This window comes from Podarcis gaigeae, assembly GCF_964106915.1.
Source record: "Podarcis gaigeae genome assembly, chromosome: 1".
Lineage (NCBI taxonomy): Eukaryota > Metazoa > Chordata > Lepidosauria > Squamata > Lacertidae > Podarcis > Podarcis gaigeae.
Genome location: NC_139678.1, coordinates 91,065,700 through 91,093,104, shown reverse-complemented (window position 1 = coordinate 91,093,104; position 27,405 = coordinate 91,065,700). Strand labels below are relative to the sequence as shown.

At 41.6% G+C, this 27,405-nt stretch overlaps 1 protein-coding gene across 21 annotated transcripts in view; it reads left to right on the top strand.

Annotated features, from left to right (window-relative positions):
- The window catches only part of CLASP1 (cytoplasmic linker associated protein 1), a gene marked incomplete at its 5' end in the record, with an annotated part of 162,964 nt that overhangs the window by 64,039 nt on the left and 71,520 nt on the right, over window positions 1-27,405 (top strand). For 20 of the 21 annotated variants that reach the window (XM_083732126.1, XM_083732135.1, XM_083732125.1 and 17 more), the window contains 10 exons: window positions 14,104-14,256; window positions 15,087-15,160; window positions 15,683-15,775; window positions 16,741-16,886; window positions 17,781-17,916; window positions 19,851-19,921; window positions 21,281-21,340; window positions 23,610-23,687; window positions 25,306-25,473; window positions 26,568-26,617. In XM_083732126.1, coding sequence (XP_083588252.1) covers window positions 14,104-14,256; window positions 15,087-15,160; window positions 15,683-15,775; window positions 16,741-16,886; window positions 17,781-17,916; window positions 19,851-19,921; window positions 21,281-21,340; window positions 23,610-23,687; window positions 25,306-25,473; window positions 26,568-26,617 — 1,029 coding nt within the window. Of the gene's footprint in view, window positions 1-75; window positions 232-14,103; window positions 14,257-15,086; window positions 15,161-15,682; window positions 15,776-16,740; window positions 16,887-17,780; window positions 17,917-19,850; window positions 19,922-21,280; window positions 21,341-23,609; window positions 23,688-25,305; window positions 25,474-26,567; window positions 26,618-27,405 lie in introns of those variants that run through there. The other variant, XM_083732131.1, reaches the window with a different exon arrangement.

The window sequence follows — 27,405 nt, the reverse complement described above, 5'->3', positions numbered from 1 at the left end:
AATCCTGTTGTACATGCAGAGAGAGATTGTGCTGAAAGGAGCTAGAACGGCTTTTCCAACTGCAGAGGAGGCTTTTATTTTGGAGGAGTGTAGCAGTTGTTTCTCATGCTGGGTCATAGAGGGTGGAGAGTTAAGTCCTGTTTGAGTTGATGCTTGCACTGTAGGACTCCTTTCAGATCCAGCCCTTGTCTAGCATCACAGGACTTCTGCAGATCATGACTGCCAGCAAAGGTAGGCATTTTGCTTAACAAACAAGGATGCAGCATGTATATATATATGCTGCAGACAACTGAGCCTGTTTATGCCATCAGAAGTTATTTTCTCCTGACAAATGGATTTTCCCCTGCCATACCCCCTGCTAGAGGCATTATCACCATGTAAAAAAGTTTAGGCAAATGGCATCTCTTCATTAGATATGGAAGGGATTTTTTATGCTATTTGTTTTAAGTCTCTGTATAGGAATACAGATAAACTGATCTGGAATATTGTAATCGTATTTCTAGGGGCAAAATGCCTTGTAATATGTTGGTATGTTTGTGTGTCACACGGGCATTAGAAGACAGGCAGATTTGGTTAGGGGAAGAAAAGAAGAAATCAGTAGTACAGTAGCTTATGGAAGGCTAACAGCACAATCCTGCTGTACATGTTTATTTGGAGACAAGTCTCCCTATATTCAGTGGGACTCGCTTCCCAGTTAAGTGTGTTTAGAATTGCAGCCTTCGTCACAATAATTGTTTAGGCACAATATGTTTGGGAAGCGAAAGTGAGTGGCAGCTAAGAGCCTGCTTCTGTTTTCCTAACAGCCTAATTCCGCAGCAGCAAGGAATGTATGTTGAAGTGGGATGCATAGTAACAGAGCAGAGATGGGGGTTGGGGGTGATGCTGAATCACCTGCAATCTTGTGAAGCATTAATTTGCAGGGAGACACAGAGCGCTGCTTTTCTCTTTGGGGGAACCATTTGCATTAGCCATCTTTGACTTAACTGTGTTTGTGCTGTTCTCTCCACACTCTTTCCAAAGACTGGCAGGTGTTTTTCTGTGAAAACAAGCCTTTCTCTGCTGCCCTTAAAAAAATCTTCTTGGTAAAGCATGATTCACTTGTGTTTTAACAGATTAAACGGGAGGGAGGAACTGAAGTATTGTGGCTGATAAGGGATGCAAGACGCAAAACTTTGCTTCCTATCAGTTCCTTTCTGTTGCCTATTTTATCTTGAAGGGATCTGCTCTTAATGTTTGAAGGAGATGTAAACTGGAGCTTCTAAATTGGTCACAACTCTTATCTGTTAACTGTTACCCTAGGCAGTAAAATTATATGATTACATTATCTCAGTGCAGGTGATATTTGAACCTGTTAAAGTAATGGTACTTAGCTTAATGACGCAGGAAGATAATGCATTCAGGTCCATTGCTTGAAATGGGGGGGGGGGAGGTTATAGATTGTTTCTTTTCAGCAGGATTAATAACACTGAACAGTTTTTCTAGTATGATTAAGAATCTAGCAGTATAATTAGCTATGAAATAGCAAATGTATTGTTTGCACCGATCACTTCCTTTAATTCCTAGTACAGTATAAAGCTGCTCAAGTATTATGTTGGGTAAGATTGCTGTTAGAATAGGGAAGTGATGGAAATATTCATGACCCAGGGGAAGTTTGGAGAATAAAATAATTAGCATTGTAAACCTTTTGCTTTGCCACTGCTTCAATAACGGTCTCTTCCGTCTCCTCTCACCGCAAGGCTGCTTTCTTAGGCTGCAATCTGGTGCATGCCTATCTAGTAGTAGACTCTCCTGAACTCAGTGGAACTAACAATCTCTAGGATTGCACTGTTTGCATTTAAGAACAAACCCGACCCTACCTTCTGAAACATCCTGATATCGTAACTTTTGGATTTGCAGCCACAATTCTCAGACACAATGCCCCTGCAGGACTGTGTTTGCTGTTGTAAAGCCTATTGGAGGTGGTTCTTTCATGCTTTCTTGGTTGCCAAATGATTGGTCGTATGGCACTAGAAAGACTGATTTCTGCGCGCGCGCCCCCCCCCAATTCCTTATATCAAGGGATGAAGCAGCGCTGTCCATTTCTGAACTGTCGTTATTTTGATGGCAATGCCTTGCAGACACTTTTCTGCCATATGGAAAGTTTATAATGATCTTTATTTATTAGATTTGTATCCCTCTTCCTCCCCAAAGTGCTCCCGGGGCAGTTAACGGCATAAAAACTGATGAAACCATATCCAATAATCAAAGTGACAGTTATAAAAGCAACAGTGCCTAAACATACACATCCCATTCAAAAGAGCTGGACAAATAAACATTTGTCCACCTAAACACGTCCAGAGAAGGGGCATCATGTCCCACAGGAGGGGCAGAGTTCTGCAGGGAAAAAGCCCTCTCTTGCACTTGCATCCTCCTAGCCGTCCTCAGTTGTGGGACCATGAGAAGAGTCTCTTAAACTGCAAGTTGGGACTTCGGGTGGAAAGTTTCCATCATCCAGTCCTTGAGTCTCAGATCATTTAGGGCTTTATATACTGGTACCAGTAACTTAAATGGAGCCTGAGAGCTCACCAGCACTCAGAATAGGAGTGATGTACGCATTTCACTATAGGATGGCTTCACTTGTTGCAGTTTTCCTATACAGAGCTCATCTTGATGAAGCAAAATGATAACATGGGAAGCCCCTCTTGGTCCATCAGGCAATACGTAAGAGAGGCACAAAACATCCTGTGAGCGTGTTTGTGAATGAGTTAGCCAAACATGAATCCCAAGTATCTTCCTTTTATGCTTCCACAGATTCCACAGTCTCTGATATAACCCTGTTTATTGCCATAAAACGCATGTGTACACCACAGTATATTTTTGTTCACCTCTCAGTGTTGTCTGCTTCATCATCTAACCGTCCACATATCATTTAATATACATCTCAAGCAGAAATGCTTGAGCAGACACGCCTTAGTTTCTACCTAAAAGGCCCATAAATAGTTGGTTTGCTTCATACAGGAGCTATCAAAATAGAGGTCTTATTTTCCCTATAGCAAAGATGCCTACATCAGCCGTCAATAAAATAAAATAAAGTAAAATAAAATAATAAATAATAAAATAAAATAGAGTACTATACAGGGAATTGGTCGGGTGTTCCCCAAACCCCAGCCTAGACTTTGAACCACTAAGCTTGCAATCCTGTTCACACTTGCTTAGAAGTAAGCCTCAGAAGAGGGATTTACTTCTGAGTAAGAAAAGGAACTGGCTCAAAGCTAGATGTCATGTGCTCATCCTAATGCATCCAGAATAACTCTTTTATAACTATCTACTGCTATGTTGTCTTGTTTGAGCTTTCTTAAATATGCATGATTATTGTTACATGTTCATTGGCTATGTTGTGAATTGGTGCAAATTCCCATTCTTAATGAATGGAAGCCTCTCTTTTTTTATAGCACTAATAGATATAAACAAGTACCGTCTAATGGATGTCTTGTTTGCCTACTGAAAGAATTAATCATACCCCTCTGTATCACCAGAGGAATCCTATTGCTGTGTTGTTCTAAGCAAAGTGAATCTCTTCCTTGTTTTCTTCTCTAGGACTAGACAGTAATGAATAATGCTGCCTCACTTTATTTGCATGCACAGTCTCTAGTGAGTTCACTATATAATGCAGGACATTAGGGAGGAACACTGCCAGTAATTCAATTCCACTCCCCTTGCTACTGACCTAGTCTAAGCTATGTGACAGCCACGATCCCATTGTTCTGTGTAACATGTAGTCAGCAAGATCTTACAAAATGTACTCAGTAATGTTCAACAAATGTAGTCCTGCTAGGAAATGAGATTTCTCTATCCTATATTACCTTTTTTCGTAGTTATGTATTACTACTACTACTACTATTAATATTATTATTTATTAAATTTGTATACCCCTCGTCATCCGTAGATCTCGGGGCGGTTCACAACATAAAATTACAATATAAAAACCGTAAAATGCATAATAAAAATAAGAACAACAACATGTAGGGTCAAGGAACAAGTTCTGTGAGACCAGATCCAATATTTCCTCTGACTCTCATTAACTGATTTCATGAGGATTAATTAATAACGGAAGTACAAATATTTTAGAGCTCAAACCTCCATGTTGAGGACGATTCATGGTGATGAGTGTCAGTGACAATGATCCACAAGAATGGATACTGTACCAGACAGAAATCACTCATTTTCTTAATGGCTTGGAGTGGCTCTGAAAGAAATGTGCAGCAATGATTATCATCAGTCCTATATTCTCCTAATTAGTCTATCATCCTTTATCTTACTTTCAGCAACTGTAGTTTTAAAAGCAATAGCTAATTATTGAAACAGTATGGATCATTTAATGAGCATGGTGTCATAGAGCTACTTTGGTGCTGCAAATGCACTGAACATAAACTAATATATGTTTAAACTGACACCTATGTAGTCATTTTTTATTCCATCCATTGTTGTTTCTGTAAAGTGCAGTGCTATATTGATGATGATGATGATGATAATACTTTTATTATTTATACCCTGCCCACTCTGGGCAGCTTACAGAATATCTGAAAACATAATAAAAACATAAAGCGTTAAAAACCTCCCAATGCAGGGCTGCCTTCAGATGTCTTCTAAAAGTTGTGCAATTCTTTATTTCCTTGACATCTGAAGGGAGAGCGTTCCGCAGGGAGGGTGCCACTACTGATAAGCCCCTCTGCTTGGTTCCCCGTAACTTTGCTTCTCGCAGTGAGGGAACCAGCAGAAGACCCTCAGAGGAGGTCCTCATTGTCTGGGCTGAGCAATGGGAGTGGAGACGCGCCTTCAAGTGTGCTAGGACAAGGCCGTTTAGGGCTTTAAAGGTCAGCATAAACACTTTGAATTGAATTGGAAACATACGTACTGGCGGCCATTCCCAGTCACCAGTCTAGCTACCGCATTCTGGACTAGTTGTAGTTTCCGAGTCACCTTCAAAGGTAGCCCCACATAGAACTCACTGCAGTAGTCCAAGTGGGAGATAACCAGGGCATACACCACCCTGGCAAGACAGTCTGCAGGTAGGGTCTCATCCGGCGTACCAGATGGAGCTGGTAGACAGTTGCCCTGGACACAGAATTGACCTGTGCCTCCATGGACAGCTGTGAGTCCAAAATGACTCCCAGGCTGCGTACCTGGTCTTTCAGGGGTACAATTACCTTGTTCAGGACCAGGGAGTCTCCCACACCCACCCGCCCCCTATCCCCCCAAACAGTACTTCTGTCTTGTCAGGATTCAACCTCAATCTGTTAGCCGCCATCCATCCTCCAACTGCCTCCAGACACTCTCACAGGGCCTTCACCACTCTCACAGGTTCTGATTTCAAGGAGAGGTAGAGTTTACTCTTACTCTAATTTTACTTACAAACTGTAATTGCACTCATTTGAAGCAAAATTGGATCCACTACCTTTATAGTGCAAGTTATGGAAAAAGACAAAGCAAGATGTACAAGGATTTCTTTGGCACTCGACTCAGCTTCGTTGATTCATGCTCAACCTTGAACTTAGTGAGATCTCCTCCGCTGTCCTCCTGTCTCATGCAACTGAACATTAGTTGTGCAACTTTGTATCATTTTGCCACAGATTATTTTGACAAAGTATTGCCTTTTTGTTCTCTGGTTTGTAAAGAAGTGATCAAAAATATGACTGCAGACATATTTCTCTCTCTCCATCTGGTTGAATCGAATAACAGCATGGGAGTTTTCTTAGATCTAAAAATACCAAGTGCAATAAATTCTCATTAGCACTGCTGGGCGAAAATAGCACAGAATTCACAGGTCTTGTGGAGCAGGTGTAGATAGACCAGGATTTTATTTTACTGCATAGCCACAGGGTAAAATTTATAAGCAGAGTTAATGAGCCCTACTATGGAGGTGCTGAAGTAGATGACTGATAAAGCTCTTCCTATGCACTCCCTGTAGACCCCAAAAGTAGATACTTCACATACTTTTAAGACTGTAATCCTCAACACGCTCTTACAAGATGACGAGTCCTATTAAATTGAGTGGGACACAATTATGGGTAAGCAGATGCCTTCACTGCTGCTTTAGTCATTAACTCGGGACGATTGCAGATATTGATCAGCCTAAATAACACTTTTATTTGGCAAATTTATAGAGTTTACAGCTTTCAACATCGTAGATCTTAAGCTCACATGCATATCTTCAGAATAATACAAATGTGAAATGTGTGAAATTGGGGGGGGGGGGAATAATTCAGTGAGCTCATGCTTCAGCATAGCCTCCCTGAGACCAGTGGCTTTAGGTAAATATAATTGGTTACTGAATTTCCCATGTCTTACTATTTAAATAAAATATTTTCTCCTCGAAATTTGGCCCTTACCTATTTTTTTCCTGGTTCTTGGAGCATCTGTCTACTGGCTGGAAGTTCATGATTACTGTTTGATTCTGTGGTAATAAGCCTAACTTATCATCAGCTCAGGTTGCACTGAAGTTGCATATGTGTCAAGGCATTTGGCTGGAAGGTCTTGTAGAGGTCTGGCTATTGTGATGCTGCTTCTGGTTCTCGTTTCTGTTTTTTGAAATTATGGCTTTTAAATTTATTTTTAGCGGCATTTATGTGCTTGTTTTTAAATTATGTTGTGCATTGCCCTGAGCACAGCGTGCACACAAGTTGGGAGTATTTTACATAAATAAATTTGACAGAATAAAGTCAGCTTCCTTGTGAGTCACATTTTTTTATTTCCCATCACTTAATATATATTTTTTTGAGAAACAAAAAACAGCACACAAATATATGCAGCTTGATGTGGTATGCTGAATCTTCTGACTGTGTCATAGAGAGGCTGATGCAGTTCTGGGTATGATTAAACCTTCTGCTGTTTCATTGCTGTGATGAGAGTCTACTTTATTGTTATTGTTTACTTAAAACAAGCTACTAACAGAGAATCTGACAGTGCCTACAACTTTTGCTCCTATAAAGCTACTTCTAAAATCAAAGTGCTCTTAACCATCTGTGTTTAAGTCTAGCAATTAGTTTTATGGCTGAAATATGCACAGGAGACAGATTTGTTTGAGAGCTTCCTAACTTTAGTACAGCTAGATGCATTCAACCGAGAGTGGAATAATTGTGGTCATATATAATGGTGCTATGTTATATATGTATTTAAAAGCACAAATGCTGCAAATGCTGACCCTGCGCACTAAAAAGCACTTGGTCACGAAGCAGTTTCTTTGGTGGGTTGTACTAAACTATTTGCATTTCTTCAAGATAGTTCATGTTTAGGGATAATCAGTTATTCTACGTCTAGCTAAGTCTCGCTTGAGGACTTGATGCCATTTGGGAAGTATGGCTGCTACCATTGAAGAGGCAGTTTCCAGTGGTGATCACACTGCTTAAAACAGCAGTAAAGCTCACTGTGCATGTATAACATATTAAAATAATTAGATATGCCCATGTTCTTCTTCCTAGAAAGCATAACCCTTCTAGTTCCTTCCTGTGCAATTTAGTTTCATCAATTGCATGCAGGACCAGGGGGTGAACATTAATATTTCAAAAGAGAACTGCAATTGCTGCACTATCAGAAGTTGTAAATACCATTTATTATGTGCATCCTAGGGAAATGCTGATGTCCATTTAAAAGGGGAATACAGCAGTATCTTATATTCGTCCTTCTCCCCTTCTGCCTTTGCCCTTACAATTGAAAAAAATTATGAAGCCTCTCCCCCGCCCTTTCATGTATTCAGGGAGAATTGGTCCAAGTTGGAATGCATTTCTCATAGACCAGGGATGTCCAACAGGTCGATCGTGATCTGCTGGTAGATCAGTGCAATGTTTCGGTAGATCGCGGTCAATTTTCTCTGTGTCTGTAAATCTGACTCCTGTCCTGCTCCCTCGTCCCACCCTGTATTAATAATAATAATAATAATAATAATAATAACAATAACAATAACAATAACAATAACAATAACAATAACAATAACAATAACAATAACAATAATAATAATAATAATAATAATAATTTTTATTTATATCCCGCCCTCCCCAGCCGAAGCCGGGCTCAGGGCGGCTAACAACACTAAAACAGTACAACATTATAAAAACATTATAAAAAGTAATTAAAATCAAAATTGATGGCAACCATAAACTAAAGTTTTGTAAAGATTGCCAAAGGAGGGAGTCAGGCTGCGCCCTGACCAAAGGCCAGGTGGAACAGCTCTGTCTTGCAGGCCCTGCGGAAAGATGTCAAGTCCTGCAGGGCCCTTGTCTCTTGTGACAGAGTGTTCCACCAGGTTGGAGCCGCAGCCGAAAAAGCCCTGGCTCTAGTTGAGGCCAGCCTAACCTCTCTGTGGCCTGGGACCTTCAAGGTGTTTTTATTTGAAGACCGTAAATTCCTCTGTGGGGCATACCAGGAGAGGCGGTCGAACCTCTGTTGTTTGAACTCAGGAAGGGAAGACAGAGCTCCCTCTGGGGGCTGTTTTCATCCATAGCGATGTTTTTGTGAGTGTCTTAACCCCAACTTCCTCTGCCCCCCCCCCCAAACGGATCTCCCCTCCCTAAAGAAGCCTGCACATTAATCCCCCCCCAAAAAATGGGGCTTTCCTCCTCCCAAAAAGCTCAACAACTTTGAGCTGAACCCCTAAAAAAACAGAGGTAGATCACTGCCAGATTTTAATTCTGAAAGTAGATCACAGTCTGTTGGGAGTTGGCCATAGACACTTAGAGGGAAGAAGAATAAAGCATGGCCTTTTAAATTGCCGTACTCTCTGGAACCCCACCAGTCTCTCCGTCTCCTCACCCAAGAAGGGGGTATTAATGACCAGGTAGTAGTTTTTGTAAACCCCAGGGTCTAGGGTGGGATTCTTCAAAAGTGGATGTATAAGGGCAGTGGGCACAACTCTTATCACACAAGAAGTGTTCACCACATCCTAGTGCAACACAATCGAGCTCCCTGCCTGCTGCAGAGAGGGGTTACACCTTTGCAAGCGTCCTCCCCACACCATAAGGCTGCAATAAACTGAAACTGATCCCAGAACGTATCAGAAGGCCCTGTGCTGGACTCCTCAACCAGGGTTTCAGCAGCTGCAACATCCAAGGCACTGCAGGGCCCAGCGACTTTGTTTTCATAGGTCCATGTAAACAACTCACAACATGCAAACTGGGTGTTGCAAAGGTCCACCCACTACTTCTAGTCTGACTACCCTCTGGACCATCCAAAAGAATTCTGCTGGACAGCTCTTGGGGAGGCTACAAAGTAGTTATTCTTCACCTTCACTGCCTCTTGTTAGGTTACATGATTCTGCCTGCCAACTGTCTGGCCAGGTTCAGAGTGAGCTTTCCACCGCTTGCACTCTGATCATCTCCCTGCCTGCTTCATAGGCCACAGCTCTATAGTAAACCAAGGGAGGGTGTGGGTTCTGCAGCAGTGGGGCAGACCCTTGGGAGTGCTTATGCGGATCCCCCGCCCCCCCCATCTCACCATCCCAAGGTGAGACCAGGAAAAAAGGTAGAAATCTTCTGCATTTGAGATAGTGGAGTCTCTGCTTGCTAGGCCATTTAGGCGCAGCTGTCTACTCCCTTTCCTGCACTGAAAGCAGCTTGCTGAGTTTGGCTGAGGTCATTGAGGCTTGTTTCCATACAATGTACTTACCCACAAAAGTAATTGTAGAAGTGGACTTGTTTCTGAGGGGTTAGAAGACACTTGAACTGATTGCATCAGTGCTGTAATCCAGAATCATGTAGCTGGTTTAAAATAACACCTTGGGTGTTAATTATTGAAAAACTTTCCTCTGTCTACCTGTTTTTAGGATTAAGTTAGCACCATGGGATATTGATGTCCATTTCACTGTAAATGTATGGAATTTTTCTCCTGGGTAATTTTTTAAAATATTGTGTAGTGCTTTTTTGACACATTTTTCAAGGTTTATCTTTGATAGGTAGAAGATGATAATATGAAATATTTTCTTCCTATCAGGAATATTTTTTTTCTACATTGTGAAGTTTTATTGGGAGTGGACAATTTTCCTCGGTGCATTAGAGCTTTTATGTCATTCACTCTTTATTCAGTAATCCAGGAAATACGGTGCTAAGGAGCCAATGGTTTGTTTTCAACTTGAAACAGTCGTACTCAAAACCCTGATCACCCACAGTGGGTCATATTGTTTACTTTAGATAAGCCCCATTTCATTCTAACCTATCCAGTGGGGTTGATATAATACTAAATGAAAAACAAATTCACAAGGCATTTTGTATGCTATGACAGGCATGATCAATAATAAACCTAGCTCTTTGTGGAAGTGCCATTCTCTTAAAAGCCTCTTGTGGAAAGCTGCTGCTATCATTTCCAAGATTTCAGCACTGAATCTGAGCCTGTTAAGTGTGCCACAGCGGTTATGAAAATAAATGTGCCTGTGAGAACAGGCTAATATTTTTCTGATATTGTTGGCATGTTTTCACTGTGTCGCTTGGAAAACAGCTTAGGGAATCCAGTTGTTCAAATAAAAGAACTCTCTCTCTCTCACCAGAAAATGCATGCGCAGATTTACATGTGCTCTTCACCAGCCTTCCCAAAATTGGTAGCTTCCAGATGTTTTGGACTACAATTCCCACCACCCTTGACTATTGACCATGTCGTCTGGTACTGATTAAAGCTATATTGCAAAACATCTGGTGGATACCAGGTTGTGAAAGGCTGCTCTACACGTTGCTCTAGGGAACAAATCACATTTCTAGCAACAACGTATGTTGAGTCTTTGAAGGTGGCTGCTTAGATATATTTGTTAGAGATGTCTACTCATTGCTCTGGGAAATTTGTGGACTTTTTATCCAAAATTGTTGGGCTAAGAGTCACCAGCACAATTGTTAAATAAACAGATGGTTACAAAATTGCTTCTCCTGAGAGCTCTTGCTTTCCAGTGGAAATGGGGAACACAGCACAGAGCCATGGTTTTATCTGAAGAGCAACATATTTAGGACTTAGGTTATGAAAACCTAACCTCTTGCTTGTTAGTTTGTTCTTTTGTTTCGAAGCAAACATTATTTAGAAGCCTCCTGATGTGCCTTTATAGAATTTATAAACCTGTGAGAGGGGCAGTTGTGTGTCCCGTCCCCCCATTAATCAGCATAGATTCTTGGAATTCCTGGCATAGCATCTGTTTCTTCTGAATTTGCCCTTGACACAACCCTTGTTTTTAAAAACTAATAATGACAAATGTATTTGTCATGGACAAATGACGAGAGCTGTTGAGACACTCCCATTAACCTTCCCAAGGGATGATACTGGGCTACTGCTACCTCTTGGTAGTCAAGCTAGCCATAGTAGGACTGCTTGCTGCAGCTGCCTCTACAGTCCTAGCCTGTTTCACCCCATTGGAAGGCTTGAAATTCACAAGGATTGACTGTGGGATGCTCTGTCCTCCTCTCAAGTCTTAGTGCTGAAGCCAGGGCTGTTTAACTCCGCGTGTGAAGGCAGAATGCCTAATGAACACAAGGGGCAAGGATTGATTATGTCCTGGACTTGAAAGCTGCAGTGGTCTGCAAGACAGCGTTGCATCTCGGCTTCCTATGGAAAGCATGAAGGAATGTTGAGGAAGATTATTTGCAAAAGGATTTGTACCCGTAAGCAAATTTATCACGATTTCCTCCTTTTATTTAGAGAAAATGTGAGAGGGTTTTGTAAGCGTTTTATTCCTCCCTAACAATTGAGAGCAGACAAAGGCCTCTTTACACACAAGGCATGTGTCTGCATATTGCTAGTCATCATTCATACACGAGTCAAAGAATCAGCAGTGATAGATAATCGCTTATCACAGAAAAGCATGCACTGCCTTGGTTTATGTCCACTGAAGCCAGTGGAAATAAAGCTTGTTTGGACTTAGTGTTATGAACTGTAGAGCTTGAGTGCGGGATCTAACACTTGCTATAAATTATCACTGCATCACCCAACTGTTTTAACTGAGGTTGGATATGAGTTTTACTTTACTGTGTTGATCTGACTGCTTGCATCATGTTTTCACGAAGTTCCATATTCTGGTTTTTGTCTTATTCTTTGTTTCTCTTTCTGCCTTGTGCACATGCTGCTTCAGAGCTTGGTGTCTTGAATGTGTCAGTTTATTGAAACTGAAGGGGAAGCTGGGAAATGTTAGCTTATTCTGGTTAGTGGGCAGAATGAAATGGGTTTTCAGTCTAAGTTATGAGTAAATGTATTTTTGTAACTTCCTAAGGGTGCTGGATTTTTATACATTATGTATGAGATATCTTTTTTTATACTGCAATCTTTTGAAAAGCGGTTTCTCTTTATGATATGTATAAAAATGAAATGTGCTTCTCTAAAGAGAAACGTGGACATCAAGCTTTTTCCTCTCCATTTAATGCTAAGGTATAATAAACCACACCCTTGATGAGTGTATTGTGTGTGTGCTTTTGTGTGTGTGCTTTTGTGTGTGTGTGTGTGTGTGTGTGTGTGTGAGAGAGAGAGAGAGAGAGAGAGAGAGAGAGAGAGAGAGAGAGAGAACGAGAACAGCAATGCAGTCTTTTTGCTTTCAAGCGCAGGTCTTTGCTATTGAAGTATCTGTTTTCTTTTTATAATAAACACAAACATTTCTGCAGTTACTTAATGTACAGAGCAAGGTCTGTTTCTAAGGGGTAGAAGGATGACACTTTCATATTGTTGACGATGTTGGAGGCAATGAAAGCCTGAGGGAGTGCCTTCTTTCATAGGCCTCTATGTCTCTCACATTTCACTTCAGGTTTATTCCAGTACAAAATAAAAGAGTACATTCTTATGTTGTCTACTGAATGAGGATGGACATAAGCAGATGTATTTGAATGGAACCATTGGCAATGGATGATAAATGTCAGAACATTTTTATGGGCTCATCAAAATAGTTTCACCACACGTTTCCAGTATCTGGAAGACTTGTGAAACAGTTCCAAAGACTTGTGAAACTATTTCTAGAAATTGAGGTTAACTAGGCCTTCATTGTCAAGCTATGGGATGAAAACCTTAGGGGGGGGGGGGAGAATAGGAGGTGGGGCAGTCACTTCCAGACACCACCTGCCACCTCCAGCCTCCTGGAATGTTTTGAAGATGGGGATTTTGGATTTTTAGAAAATGAGATAAAACCTTCCTCGCCAATACAAGCACTAAAGCTTCTAACAGCAGGAACAATGAGCAGTCACCAAATGTTTGACAGAAGAAGTTAATGCTAGTTTTCTGAAATTCATATTGGACAGCCTTCTATATCTGAAAGGAGATCTGAGAAAGTTAATCCTGTATCTGGGGAAAACAATGTTTAATTTCTGGTTCTGCTGAACAACTTGCATGGACTCATCCCCTGAATGTAATTAAATTGGATATAGGGGCTAGAATAGTGGAAAAAACAAGGATCACTGTAAGTTATTTGGATAAAATTGTGTGAAGAGCTGTTGCTGCTTTCAGACAGGACAAGAATGGGAAGACAAATAATGTTGTTATGTGACAGTTTAAATAAACAAATGGAGTTTTCTCTGCCTTTGCTTAGCTGTCTTTGTGAGAACTCACAACCACAGGATATAGTGTTGGTCAGTAGCAGTCAATTTAAAGAACATGGAGAGGATAATATGAATTGTATATATGGTCCAGGCCTACATTTTCATGATTACAATATTTCTCAGCTGCAAGTCATGTCCAAGGAATACATATTTCTTTGTGCCCTTGAACACTTCGAGCAGTTAATCACAGCCTTAGAGAGAAAGCTGTGTGTGATTACTAACCAATCTCTCCTCCTGGTTGTCAGAAGAAATTTTAGTGAAGGAATTATGTTTAATCTCCACATTGGAAGAGATTAGGGTGATAGAATGGAAGGAGTTTAGGAGATCGGGAATTCCCCTGAAACAAACTGTCCTTCCTGTAGTTTCTGTCATACGCTTCACTGACAAGGTAACATATCCCTCTTTTTAAGAAGGTTTTGGAAATTTGGATATAATCTTGGAACTTGAAAGGCTAGCCTTCTGGCGATCGGGTCTGTCTTCTGAATTCTTGCAGAGAGAGTTTGCTCCAAAATGTGAGGTAGAAGCTATTCACAAATTCCTGAATTTCATCTTGTGGCTCTTTTTTTTTTTTTTTTTTTTTTTGCAGATAAAAACTTTGATGATGACGACTCTGTGGATGGGAACAGGCCTTCCTCAGCCAGCTCCTCAACATCTTCAAAGGCTCCATCAAGCTCTCGAAAAAGTGGGATGAGTTCTGCTCGCAGAGTTGGAACAACAGCTCTGGTCTCAAAGGCTCCAGGTAGGTAGAGGCCTTGATAAATCATAAGGCTGACCTAAAACCCATGGCCCTAAAAATAAAATGTATGTTGTTTTATTTTCTGTTTTGAGTGCCCATCTGAATTTGCTTGATGGACTATAACATTTTTAGGAGGCTGGCTGTCTTTCATAGTTTTGAGAACTATACAAAAGGATGTTTCTTGAATATGATGGGATAGCATCAGGTCAGCATGGTGCTACACAACTAAATTGTTCATAGTATTTCTACAGATTTTCTCCCTGTTAGCAGTGCAAAATCAGAATTGTCTTCAAATCTTCATTCATTTGCAATTTGTAGTGGTTCCTATAAAGACAGCACTTTTTCATATCTTGTTTTCCTGAACTGCATGAAAACCAAAATAAGAGAAAGAAATAACTAGGAAGCTGTTTCCAAATGGCACCTACAATAAGCTTTCAAGAGTTTCTGTGCTGAACAATAGCCTCAGCTAATTAATGTTTTAAAGATTTTCCTTCTTCGGCCCATCTGTCCATCTTCATCGTATGTTCCTGTCAAGAATACCATACTTTCATTAATTATGCATGGGTCTGAATCCTTTAAGAGAAAAGGCATCCCTCTAGTTTAGGTAATATTCTGTTATATTACCAGACTCTGTGTGTTATGAGATACACTTATTCTTACTACTTCTAGGTTTCTTTGCTTTTGTTCTCCTTAGCAGAATAAGAAATATTTACATGCAGCTCCTTGCGCGTCTTGATGGTTTCATCAGCTTGTTTTGCCTGTTATTTTCTAATTTTGTTTTAATATTGTTTAACAAGAAGCATTAAAGCACTCTTTCTTTTGGCATCTGCCAGCGACTAAAGAAGGAGCTGGTGCCGTCGATGAGGAGGATTTCATTAAAGCTTTTGAAGATGTCCCAACAGTTCAGGTAATAATAATGTGGCTTAACACAGACACACACACACACACACACACACACACACACACGGTCCTTCAGCCATAGTCAAGGCTAATGGACCCAATCTTTCTTATCCATCAGTTATGTCTTCAGCAGCCCAGGTCTCAGCATTGTTACTTAGACTATGCTGCCACTGCTCCCAAATACTTTTCAGCCAGCTATGGGAAGAGCAGTGGGTGGAGCTTACTTCAGCCCATGGCCAATGCAAATCCTCTTTAATATTTTCTTTGCAAACAAGATGGGGGGGGGCGCTACCTGACTGTATGTAGAGCAGGGGGCAGCCAACATGGTGCCTTCCAGATGTTGCTCTGAGGCCCATCAGCTGAATCCTGCATGGCCTGTGGCCAAGGATGTTGGGGGTTGTAGTTAAAGTTGGCGTGGATGACTGACTGCAGTTGTTGTAAAGGTTCATCAACCGTAGGAGTTGAATATAAGCTCAGTGTTTATGGAAATAAGCCTTGTATCTTAAGAAATGTCATGTATACTTTCCAGATTTATTCTGCCCGAGACCTTGAAGAATCCATAAACAAAATTAGAGAAATCCTGTCTGATGACAAACATGATTGGGAACAGAGAGTAGCTGCAGTGAGTATTTGTTGGAATTCTGTATGTATTGCAACTTATCTGGCTTGTATTTTACCACTCTTTTGTGTCTTATGTGAGAGTGGACACCTGAAAGTTGTCACTCTGTGGTATAGTGGAAAATAGCAGTAGTCCTTTTATACATGCATATTTATGGAAATCAAAACTTATCTGTATGTCTTGGCTCTCAGTGGATGAAGAACTCGGAGTATGGTTTCTGGCGAAATCTTTAACGCTCAGTCAGGTCAGGTGCAGCAGGTGCTACACATGACTAAGCAAGCTACAGTGTTGATACAACAAAAAACATGCCCTCTTGGGTCCCTTATATAGGAATGGAGTCAGTACAACTTCAGCATGGCAAACCGGCAAGCAAATGGGAATTATTTCCAGAGGGCTGGATCTAAGGTGCCTGTTCACACCTACCTGTACACTCCAATGACTCTGGTGGTGCTGGAGGGGATGCTGAGATTGGAGGTGAACCTGGCACAGAGGTTGGGAGTGAAGCAGGTTCAGTACGCCTGGGTAACGAGGGGACAGAACGGAGCACTAAGAGCCTATGTTCTGCTGGAGCCCTCTCTGGTCTCTGACACCTCATCCGCAGCTCCCTCCCCTTCTCAAGCCTCTGATACAGCCTGTCCCAACCCCTAGGTCAGCTACAGACAGCTCCTCTGATTCCCTCTCCCCACCCCTGGTCCAACCACAATGTCTCTCCAGGACTCCTGTATTCAGAACCATTATACCTCAGAAATTCTAGTTTTCTTTTTGGGGAGTGTGTGTGGGGAAGGATCTAAAGAAGGAAATTTAGCTTTCAGTTCTCAGGCTTGTAGAAAGAAGTTTGAATAGGCCACATTTCTTGATAGTTCACATGTCACTTTAAAACCCAGCCAGGTGGGCGGGGTATAAATAATGAAATGTTATTATAAAACATGGTTAATATTAATCTGCAGTTTGTTCTTATTACCCAACAGCTAAAAAAGATCCGGTCTTTATTGCTGGCTGGAGCTGCTGAGTATGATACTTTCTTTCAACTCCTGCGCCTGCTCGATGGAGCGTTTAAACTATCTGCTAAAGACTTGCGGTCCCAGGTGGTGCGAGAGGCTTGTATCACATTGGGGTAAGGAATGCAGTCTACATATTCTTAGCTGTCTTCTTAACTGTTGTAACAGGGATTGCAGTGGTTTGTCCGCAGTCTTGTCACTTCTGTTTTGGCAGGATTAGGGGTGCTCTGAGTTAGATTGCTTAACATCCAGACCAGGGATATTTGGAACCTCCATATGCTATTTGATTCCCAGCTCCCATCATCTCTGACCATTGACTGTGCTAGCTGGCTGCAAATATGGAGGACATTCCTATTAATGTCATTTCTAGAAAGGACTGGCAGTTCTTGGTTTAAGTGCCTAGAAGCTTATTTTATATCGTTCTTTACGTTTTACCCCTAAGCCAAGTGCTATGCCGTATTATGAATGTGCCAGAAGCAGAACTTCTATTTTTTTTAAAAACGGAAAGCTATAATATTGCTTCTAGGTTCAACCAGAGTTCAAGGTGAAAGTTCAAATCGTTGCTTTGGCCTGCTCATCCTGTTGGTGGTAATTCTACATTGGAGTCTGCTGGACTCTAGGGCACATTTAACAGCGCCTCTGAAATTTATGAATGTCAAGACAAGATGGAAAGCTTATGAAAAGAATGGGCCTGAAACCGACAGTACTGGAAAAGAAAGCAATTTAGCTATGCCTTCTGGGCTGTTCCCCGGTAGTGCGACAGTGACCTGCGCTAACTCTATCGCTTGTTAAAACACATACAAAAAATAAACCACATTATCTGTTAGAGAAAAAAATGTGAAGTGTTTTGTTAACCCAGTTTCTGGTTATGCTGTTTGTAATGTATTGATGCAATTGAAAGCTGCTGAGAACTTCTGCTTCTAAGTAGCATATGATCATATTGAACTCCATTTTTTTGTTTTACTGTTATGACATAATTCTCGTGTTGTTGTTGTTTTGTTTTGTTTCAGGCACTTGTCATCAGTCTTGGGTAACAAGTTTGACCATGGGGCAGAAGCCATCATGCCAACAATCTTTAATCTCATTCCCAACAGTGCCAAAGTAATGGCCACCTCTGGTGTGGTAGCTGTTAGATTAATTATCCGGGTGAGTATCTCTCAGAGTAAATGTGAATCGTGACACCAGGGAATATTTTTTATTTATTCCAGTCAGCATGCTGTCCAGAAGAATCCTAAATGGGACAACATTTGGCAGACAAGAAGACTGTGTGTGTGTGTTTGCAGAAAAAGCGCACAAATGTGCTAATTTCCACAACGTTTCTTCACGGAACATAGCCAGACTGGAAACCAACAAAGCCTAAGAAATGAAGTGATTCAACGGTACCCTCTGGGCTACCATCTAATAGTATGACAGTGAGCTATGCTAAATTCATAACTTGCACAATTCTGATGAAGAATAAGGCATATCATTTGTTGGAGACAATAATAATAATAATATTTTTTTTTTTTTTATACCCCGCCCTCCCCAGCCAAGGCCGGGCTCAGAGCGGCTTACAAGTAATAATAAAAACAAGATGAATGATTACAACTTAAAAACAAAAATAAAATACAACATTAAAATAATGGAACATTAAGATATTAAAATGTAGCCTCATCGCAGGAGGAGAAGGAAAAGAAAGGGGAAAAAAAGAGAGGGAGGGAATCAAATTGGCTCCAAGCCAAAGGCCAGGCGGAACAACTCTGTCTTACAGGCCCTGCGGAAAGAAATCAGATCCTGCAGGGCCCTGGTCTCATGAGGTAGAGCATTCCACCAGGCCGGAGCCAGAGTTGAAAAGGCCCTGGCTCTGGTTGAAGCCAATCTAACTTCCTTAGGGCCTGGGACCACTAGGGTGTTGTTATTTATGGACCTTGAGGCTCTCCGTGGGGCATACCAGGAGAGGCGGTCCCGTAGGTACGAGGGTCCTAGGCCATGAAGGGCTTTAAAGGTCAAAAGCAGCACCTTAAATCTGACCCTGTACTCCACCGGGAGCCAGTGCAGCTTGAAAAGCACTGGGTGAATATGCTCCCATGCCAGAGACCCCGTGAGGAGCCTCGCTGCAGCATTCTGTACCCGCTGGAGTTTCTGGGACAGCTTCAAGGGCAGCCCCGCATAGAGCGAATTACAGTTGTCAAGCCTGGAGATGACCGTCGCATGGATAGTAATAGACAAGGAGGGATAGTAATCGTTTGTTGGTGATCAGAACTTGCCCTGAGAAAGCAAGCATGCAAACAAACATATTTGAATTCCTACTCTGTGTCTGAGCCTTGTTGATGATCCCCTGCAATTTTTAAATTCAGTTTTGGTTTTCAGTACCTGAAGGAGAAATAAATAAATCCATATCCAGTTCTAAGAAAATATCAGCATTAAAAGACACATAGTTGTATCATCACAGATTCTGTGGAGGCAAAACTAGAAAACTTTTTTAGTATTTTAAACTTCTGTATGTTTTAAAATAGAGTTGTAAATCTTTATTTTTGTAAACAACTTTAAGTCTCTTCCCCCCCAATCAAGTGGTGTATAAATTATATGAAATAAATAAAGCAAGCAAGCGCAGGGATGTAACTCAGTCCAGTGTATTTTTTTAACAAAAGCATGTGCCAAGAAAAACTGATAATAAATAAATGAATACATTTTAATGTTCATGATTTATACATTTAAATCCCACCTTTCTTCCAAGCATCTTGAGCTAGCTTGCATGATTCTCACCACAATAGCCCTGGCTGAGAGGTACATAGACTGGCCCATGGTCCCACAGTGAGCTTTACTGCTCAAGAAGGCCTTGAACTTTGCTCTCCCCAGTTGCAGTCTGACAATATAATCACTATACCACACTGCATATAATTGTTTGTTTTTAAAATATTTATTATTCTTGTCATGGTGAGGAGCAGAAGGACATGTTTGGCACTGAATCCATCCTCTGTGTGTCTGATTGAGTCAACCACAATCTTTTCATTTTAGCATCTACACTTTAGGAACAGTTTTTTTTTTTTTTGCTTTCAACCTCTCTTAAGATTTCCCTGTTGTTGCTTTTCGTTCCGTAGCATACACACATCCCTCGACTAATCCCCATCATCACCAGTAACTGTACCTCCAAATCTGTCGCAGTTAGAAGGTGAGTTGTGTTTCCCTCCCCCTTTTCTTGATCTGGTGGGTTAGCAAAATGAAATTTAGTGTTAGAATTGTAGATTTGGAATGTCCTAGAGACTGCCCGCAGGACAGGGAGAAATCTTTTTCACTGTTTAGCAGAGGCAGTTTTAGGGTAGCATGTTCGGTTCAGCCACACTTGAGTGTCGGCCCATAGCAGGTGCTGCAACAGTGAGCACAGGAGATGGGGAGCATCAAATTTTAGCATCACACAGGGTGCTGCTGAAATTTGAGAACCCCAAGTCTGCCACTGCTGTTGTTTTATTGCTTAATATTCGGTGTTTTATTATTTTTTTATATGTGTTGGAAGCTGCCCAGAGTGTCTTGGGCATTATTATTATTATTATTATTATTATTATTTATTAAACCAAGGCCAAATACATGAATTTTAGTTACCAATAAAAAGCTGAAGACCCCTCTCCAAACAGAGTGGATAAAAAGTCTCTCTCTCTCCCCCACATTTAGCCCAAGGTCCAAATTCAGATCCAGAAACACGCCAAAATTCTGCAGATCAAATTAACAGTGGAGATGCCCCTACTTCTCTTCCTAGAGCCCTCAATATATTGCCACAAGAAGGGAAATCAGCTAGATCTCTGTAACTGCCAATTTCAGAAATCTTTAAGCCTTCTAGACACTAATTGTTTCATTCTTATATTATGTGTAACACAGTTGTTGACAATTGCTAAAAGCATCCGCAGTAAGTTAAAATAAAGTGACCTGAAATGTTCAAAAGTTGGTATTAGCTTCCAACTGGCTTGGATAGAAGACTTCAGTCTTAAGGGTGCAGGGTGGGGATGGAATCCTATCACTTCAACGAGGTAACACACTTAAATTAGTATAAAAAACCCCAACCCCCAGTATTCCCCCCCCAATCCTAAACACCCATTCTGAACAAGATTTCTGCCTGCATTTGAAATGCTAGTTGATCCCAACAAGGGACATGATCCTCACTTCAGCACTGTATGAAATGTTGCATGTGGTTTTTGTTCTGTGAGCCCAAGACTTTGGTCGAAACATACAAAAATGTGCTTTTAAGGCAAAAAGAGAACCTTCCACATTCTATGACCAGCCGGAGGGACCCACTTAAAAATAAAATCCAACCTCATAGCGATAGGCACACAGAATATTACAGTGACTGCATCACAACTACAGAACTCACATTGCCCAGAAATTTGCAAAATCCTAAGTATTTTCCAGAAGCATATATTCTTTGGTAGATGTGGCTTTTAGTGACCTTGGGTTAGGCAGTTATGAAGTTTAATGTGGTATGTGTATTTATAAAGGTAACCTAATTAATGGTAATTTCCCATATTTGTTCATACCTTAGGCGCTGTTTTGAATTTTTATATTTACTTTTACAAGAATGGCAAACACACTCCCTAGAAAGGTAAGATGTGTGTATTGTAATAGAGGAAGCATGCTTCCCTCTAACCTCACTCCCCCCCTTTTTTTCTTTGGTAGGGAGGGAATTCTCTGATAGACTTGGCGACATTTGGGAGGAGTAGGCAATCTCCATTGGGCTCCTTACTCCCGCAGATATCATGTGGCAGCAGCTATTCCAGCAGAGGGATTGATGGGAAGCAGGGCCACTCCTTCAGCTCTGTGGGAAGACCAGTTCCATTTAGTGGAACTCTCCCTGAGCTGTTCCGTTCCAGCTGGTCCTTAAAAGAACTGCATCACTTTAAGGATTGGTGCCTGAGTTTATTTGCTTTCCCCTTCCCTCTTTATTCCTTTTCCTCTCTGCTTGTATTGCATTTTTTGCATTGTAAATCTGCAGACTAGGTGTGTGTTTATTTATCTTACGTAAGCTGTTCTTGAAGCATTTTTGGCTGAGGAGCACAGTAAAATATTCTAAATTAACAAATAAACAAAAGAGGAGAGAGAAACAAGGGAGCAGAGGAAATCAAATTTAACCAGTGTGTGTTCTAGCACCAGGCCTATAGGATCACTGTTGGGTAAAACTGCTGAGTGGTGTGATATTTAAAGATTTCCAAGCCAGCTTGGTTACAAAGAAGATTTTTCTTTGACCACTTTCAGAAGTTGAAAATAGTTCATGAGTGTTTTATGCTTAGAAGCAAAAGGTAGAGCGCCCAGGGCAGAGAGGAATTTGGTTGCCAGAGAACTGTGTTACTTATATAATAATAGCTTATCCTTTTCAAAACATTTGCAGCTAGCTTGAGTATTTAGATGAGAGCTGAATTATAAGAATCTGCAGGGGTACAGAGCATAAGGAGATTGTCACAGTAGCTAAAAAGACGTTGCAGTTTTCAGCCAAGTCAGTGAGACAGCATCCACACTTCTTAGCCTTAAAATAGTCCCTAAGGAGATGAGACAGCTTGCATATATTGTATTGTGCTGACAGAATATGTATCTGTCTCTGGGAACTTTAGGCGAATCTTAGTCTTCTGCTGTCTAATACCTTGTGGCAGGAGAGCTCCACTTTTCAGGGCAGGAGGGGAAGAATCCTAATGGCTTTCTTAGTTCTCCACATGCTGGGTTGAGAGTTAATTTAGCTAAATTTGATATTGCCCATCTGGAATGAAAAGGAGAACAGATTGCCTGGGAGATGCCACGCTTACAACTGAATATGGTATGTCTCAATTCACCCTTTCTCAGTGAGGAAGGAGAATGAAATGCATTGAAAAGAATAATTAGGCCTATATTTCCTATCACTACGGCTATATTTTCCTCACTGCAAAGGATATTTCACTGGCTCCTTGTCGTATCCTACACCACCCAAATCTGTCTCTAGAGTTTTTGTGATGGTTTAATCTCAACCAAACTGACCACTTCCCTTTTCCTCACAGAAGTTGCACATTAGACTCGACCTCATTCCCATGTAACATTAAGCCAAACTATGACTATTAAGCCAAAGGAGCAAATGTGCAGGCTCCTGGAAAGGAGATCACGATCAGCATGTTGCTCCTTTGGTTGTTCTGCCACTGTGCTTTCACTTAGCTAAGTCATGGTTTGGTTTCACGCACACTGTCCAAATCCAGGCTCGTGATGTAGTTTTCCAAGGCAAACCAGGATCCACAGGACAAACCTAAATCACAATCCTATTTTGGATTACATGTTAAACTGTGGCTTAGCTCAGCACAGAACCAGAACAGATGTAGGAGCGAAGCAACTGTGATCTGCTCTGTGGGAGCTTGCACAGTTACTCATGTTGCGTGCAGACGGGACCACCAAATTGTTTTGATAGCTTTGTTCCCTGAACGTTTTGTGCTGTCACATTATCTTAACCAGTTGGTGTTGCAAGCACGATACAACGTAGATTATGGTGCCAAAGTTGTTTGTTCCGCTCCCGCCAGCAAGTAAACCCTATTGATTCCCAAATGGCTTCAGCGGCATATGCACATTTTAGCATCTCTATACTTTTATGCTTCTGTGGTTTCCAAGTAACTCAGGATTGACCTCCGAAGAATGTTTCTTGGCATTTTGAATACAAGAGAGGCAAATGCAATAAAGCTGACTGGCACAAGTAAGCAACCACATCCTCAAAAAGGATATTGTGTAGAAATCTGGGCTTAGCAAAGCATGCTGTTTTTATTCTGGCAAGATGGACAAACTTTTTATGGCCCCAAAGTGCAGTGGCGCTGGAGTATTCCCCCCCCCCCCCCGGCTAGATAAATGATGTTGTTTTCCAATCTCAGGCACATATCAGTATTGGCTGAAACACTAAAGAAGGGAATCCACGATGCTGACTCTGAAGCACGGATAAAAGCCAGAAAGTAAGTGGGTGTCTTTCCCCCTCCATTGCAGATTCCATCAAGGAACGTTGTTGTGTGCTATGCAGCTGAATTCAAGGCTATTAAAGTCTGCAGCAGTTTCATGAAATTTAATGTCACTTAGTGAGGGGCAGGGTGGGACGCAGGTGGCGCTGTGGGTTAAAGCCTCAGCGCCTAGGACTTGCCGATCGAAAGGTCGGCGGTTCGAATCCCTGCGGCGGGGTGTGCTCCCGCTGCTCGGTCCCAGCGCCTGCCAACCTAGCAGTTCGAAAGCACCTCCGGGTGCAAGTAGATAAATAGGGACCGCTTACCAGTGGGAAGGTAAACGGCGTTTCCGTGTGCGGCTCTGGCTCGCCAGAGCAGCGATGTCACGCTGGCCACGTGACCCGGAAGTGTCTCCGGACAGCGCTGGCCCCTGGCCTCTTGAGTGAGATGGGCGCACAACCCAAGAGTCTGTCAAGACTGGCCCGTACGGGCAGGGGTACCTTTACCTTTACTTTTAGTGAGGGGCAGAATCATGCCTTCAAGAACTCACATGCAAAAGGGAGAGAAAGAGACTACTGTAGGCATGCTAGAGGACTGTATTGTTAATAATAGCTTTGCCTTGTTTTGGTGTAAGTTGTTTGGAAGATTCATCCATTTTCACAAGAGAGTTGTGTCAGTTTCAAAGATCTGTTTGCTCAGTGGTTCTTTAAAGGTCAGACATTTGCATTCTAAGACTGGCTGGCATTTTCAGAATTGCAGTTTGCAATGCCTTTCTCTCTTGCCACCCAATATTTTTGAGGACTTATTGGAATTCAGTTTTTCCTTATCAAGGCTGGATCACTCAGCCTTCATGGATTATTGCTTGCCTTAGCTGAAACTGCAGGAAAAGTCCAATTGCAATGGTTAAACCCAGTGTAGTGACAAAGTGGTAGGCTGTGTTAGTGTATGTTGTACTCCCCATTGTGATATATTTTTATTTTGCAGTAGGAAGTGCAATTATCCCTGAATCTTTATTCTCATTTCCTGTTAATTTCTTTTCCTGCCGGGAACATTAGAACTAGTGTGAAAAGCTAGTGAAAGTTTAAATGTGAACAAGATGCAGGATGCTCATAAGTTGTTGTTGTTGTTGCTGTTGTCCTCCCCTAGTTCTGCAGCTGCCGGGTTTTTCATGTTGTCCAAATCTGGGCTCATGGTTTGTTTTGCTGCAAACAAACCACAAGCAGAAGCCAAGGCTTGTTCTTGGCTTACCGCTCACAATTTGTTTTTGAGGAGCAAACCATGAGGCCTGGTTCAGATGTTGCGACAAGCCAGTTTCTGCCTCGTTTCCCAACAGCAGCGGGGGAAGACCGGAGGAAGAACTTGTGAGCAGCATGCATCTTGTTCACAATAAAGCACAGTTTGCTTTTAACAGTGGTGTAACGTGTGATGTATGAACCAGACCAGTGTGTGGAGGCATAAATAATTTATGTGGAAATAAATGGATTTAAATAAGCTGGTTTTGATTTCATAAGTTGATTCCCCACCACCACTGCCATTTTAAATTTTGGCTGGAATTTCGACAGAGCAGCTTCTCTGGGGCTAAAGTTCCGTTACGCTAATGTCGTGTTCAGCGATGGATTTGAAATTTTATCCTCAGGTGTTACTGGGGCTTCCACAGCCATTTTAGCCGAGAAGCAGAGCATCTGTTCAATTCTTTGGAGTCCTCATACCAGAAAGCCCTGCAGTCTGACTTGAAGAACTCTGACAGCATAGTGTCCTTGCCTCAGTCTGACCGCTCCTCCTCTAGCTCCCAGGAGAGTCTCAAGTAAGCCCTCACAGTGTTAATACTAACAAAATATGACCTTTCCCCATTGTCTTTTTAAACATTCAGCTTCATTTGCTGAATTGGTACCGCTTCTGGATTCTGAGAATTGTTGCTGGCTTCGTGTATAGGAACTTGATCTAATTGTTCTGATTTCACATGCGATCCAAAATTTAGCTTGTTTGTTCATTTTAGAGTTTTCTACCCTGCTTTTTTCTTCATTAAAAAAATAATGAAGCGGCTTGCAGTAAAACATTAAACATTCACATGATGAACACTTTTAGAAGACATCTGAAGGCAGCCCTGTTTAGGGAAGCTTTTAATGTTTGATGCATTACTGTATTTTAATATTTTGTTGGAAGCCACCCAGAGTGGCTGGGGAAGCCCAGCCAGATGGACAGGGTAGAAATATTATTATTATTATTATTATTATTATTATTATTATTATTATTAACATTTATTCCAAACAAAACCATAATCCAACAGTGTGCATCTGCCTCTTATCACAGCAGACAGGAATAAATCCCAGAGTTCATCAGTCTACCCCAAACAGCTCCCTAAAAGGGCACGTTTTAATGAAGCATTGAAACTTTGAGTCCATTTTAGCTTCCTTAGGGAGAGCATTCTGGTGTTTAAAAGGCCCTGCTCCCCGAGGTTCATTCTGGAGTGGGATTGGACCATGTGGGAGGGAACATGTGAGAGAAGGTGGTCCTTGGAAATGCTCCACTCCCAGGTGCCCAGGGCTTTAAAGATGAGGACCAACACCTGGGATCTGATGAAAACAAAATCCCAAGGTGACGCTTTGGCCTGGATCTTCTTATGACCTTTCTCAGCAGTTTCTTGTAGAAGTTAAAAAGCATGGGAGATGGAACCTTCTATAAATAGGGAAGGTGGGCGGAATGCTTTTTAACGTTGATGTTCTTCATCTATTGGAATCTGTGGACAGTGCAGGCATGCATTGTTGTAATCAATTGTAAATGAATGTGGGGAGGGGAGGGAGCCTCCTAAGCCTCCGAGATAACAATTTTTGGAAGGGTTGCCATTTGTGGATTCAAAGAAAACCTGTTCTTAAATCCATTCTTTCTCCTCCTTTTTAGTCGTCCGCTGTCTGCCAAAAGAAGTCCAACTGGAAGCACTACATCGCGAGGTGAAAATTGAGAGGACTGGGTCTAAAGTGGGAGTGGGAATGGGGTGGTATGGGAAAGGTGAAGCACCACCTTCCCTGCAAATGCTCCTCGTGTCAAGCCGACAAGAAACAATTCTGTTCAGTGACCCTTGTCAGGCACTGCTAGACAGAATAGGTAGTACTAGCTTAATTCAGTATGGGAGCAGCTGCTCAGAAATGTTACTACCTTTCATGAAGCAGTCTCGAAATGGGAAAACATTTTGGGATAAATGGCAACAGAACTCCGAGAGCAGATTAGTCTCAAAATTTATACTGCAGGAGTAAATTTTCATTTAATAGCTTTGAAGCAACACTTGGCAAAATATTTGAATTATGTTAATCCGTGAAGGCATTTTGAGCCAGACATTGTTTTGATAAAGATCATTCTTTATTAAGCTCCTTAAAATCAGTTGGGATGTCTTCATTAGATTAGCCTTAGTGCCACTTATGATAGACGGCAACAAATCACTAATATATGAGAATTTATAACAGGCATGATACATTTTGCATTAATTTCTAAGTCATCCTTTACGAACCTAGTGCTCTCCAGATATTTTGGTTACAACCACTCTCGACCTAGCCAATGTGCCCATTAGTCAGGGATGATGAGAGTCATAGACCAAAACATCTGGGGGCCACTAAGTTGGCAAAGGCTGATCTAGACAAATCTTTGGATTCCATATTCCGCAAGTATTCAGGGATGCCAGCAACCAGGCTCCTAGGGACACTGTGAATGCAGAGAGTAATTCTCCATTGGTTTCTGATGCAAC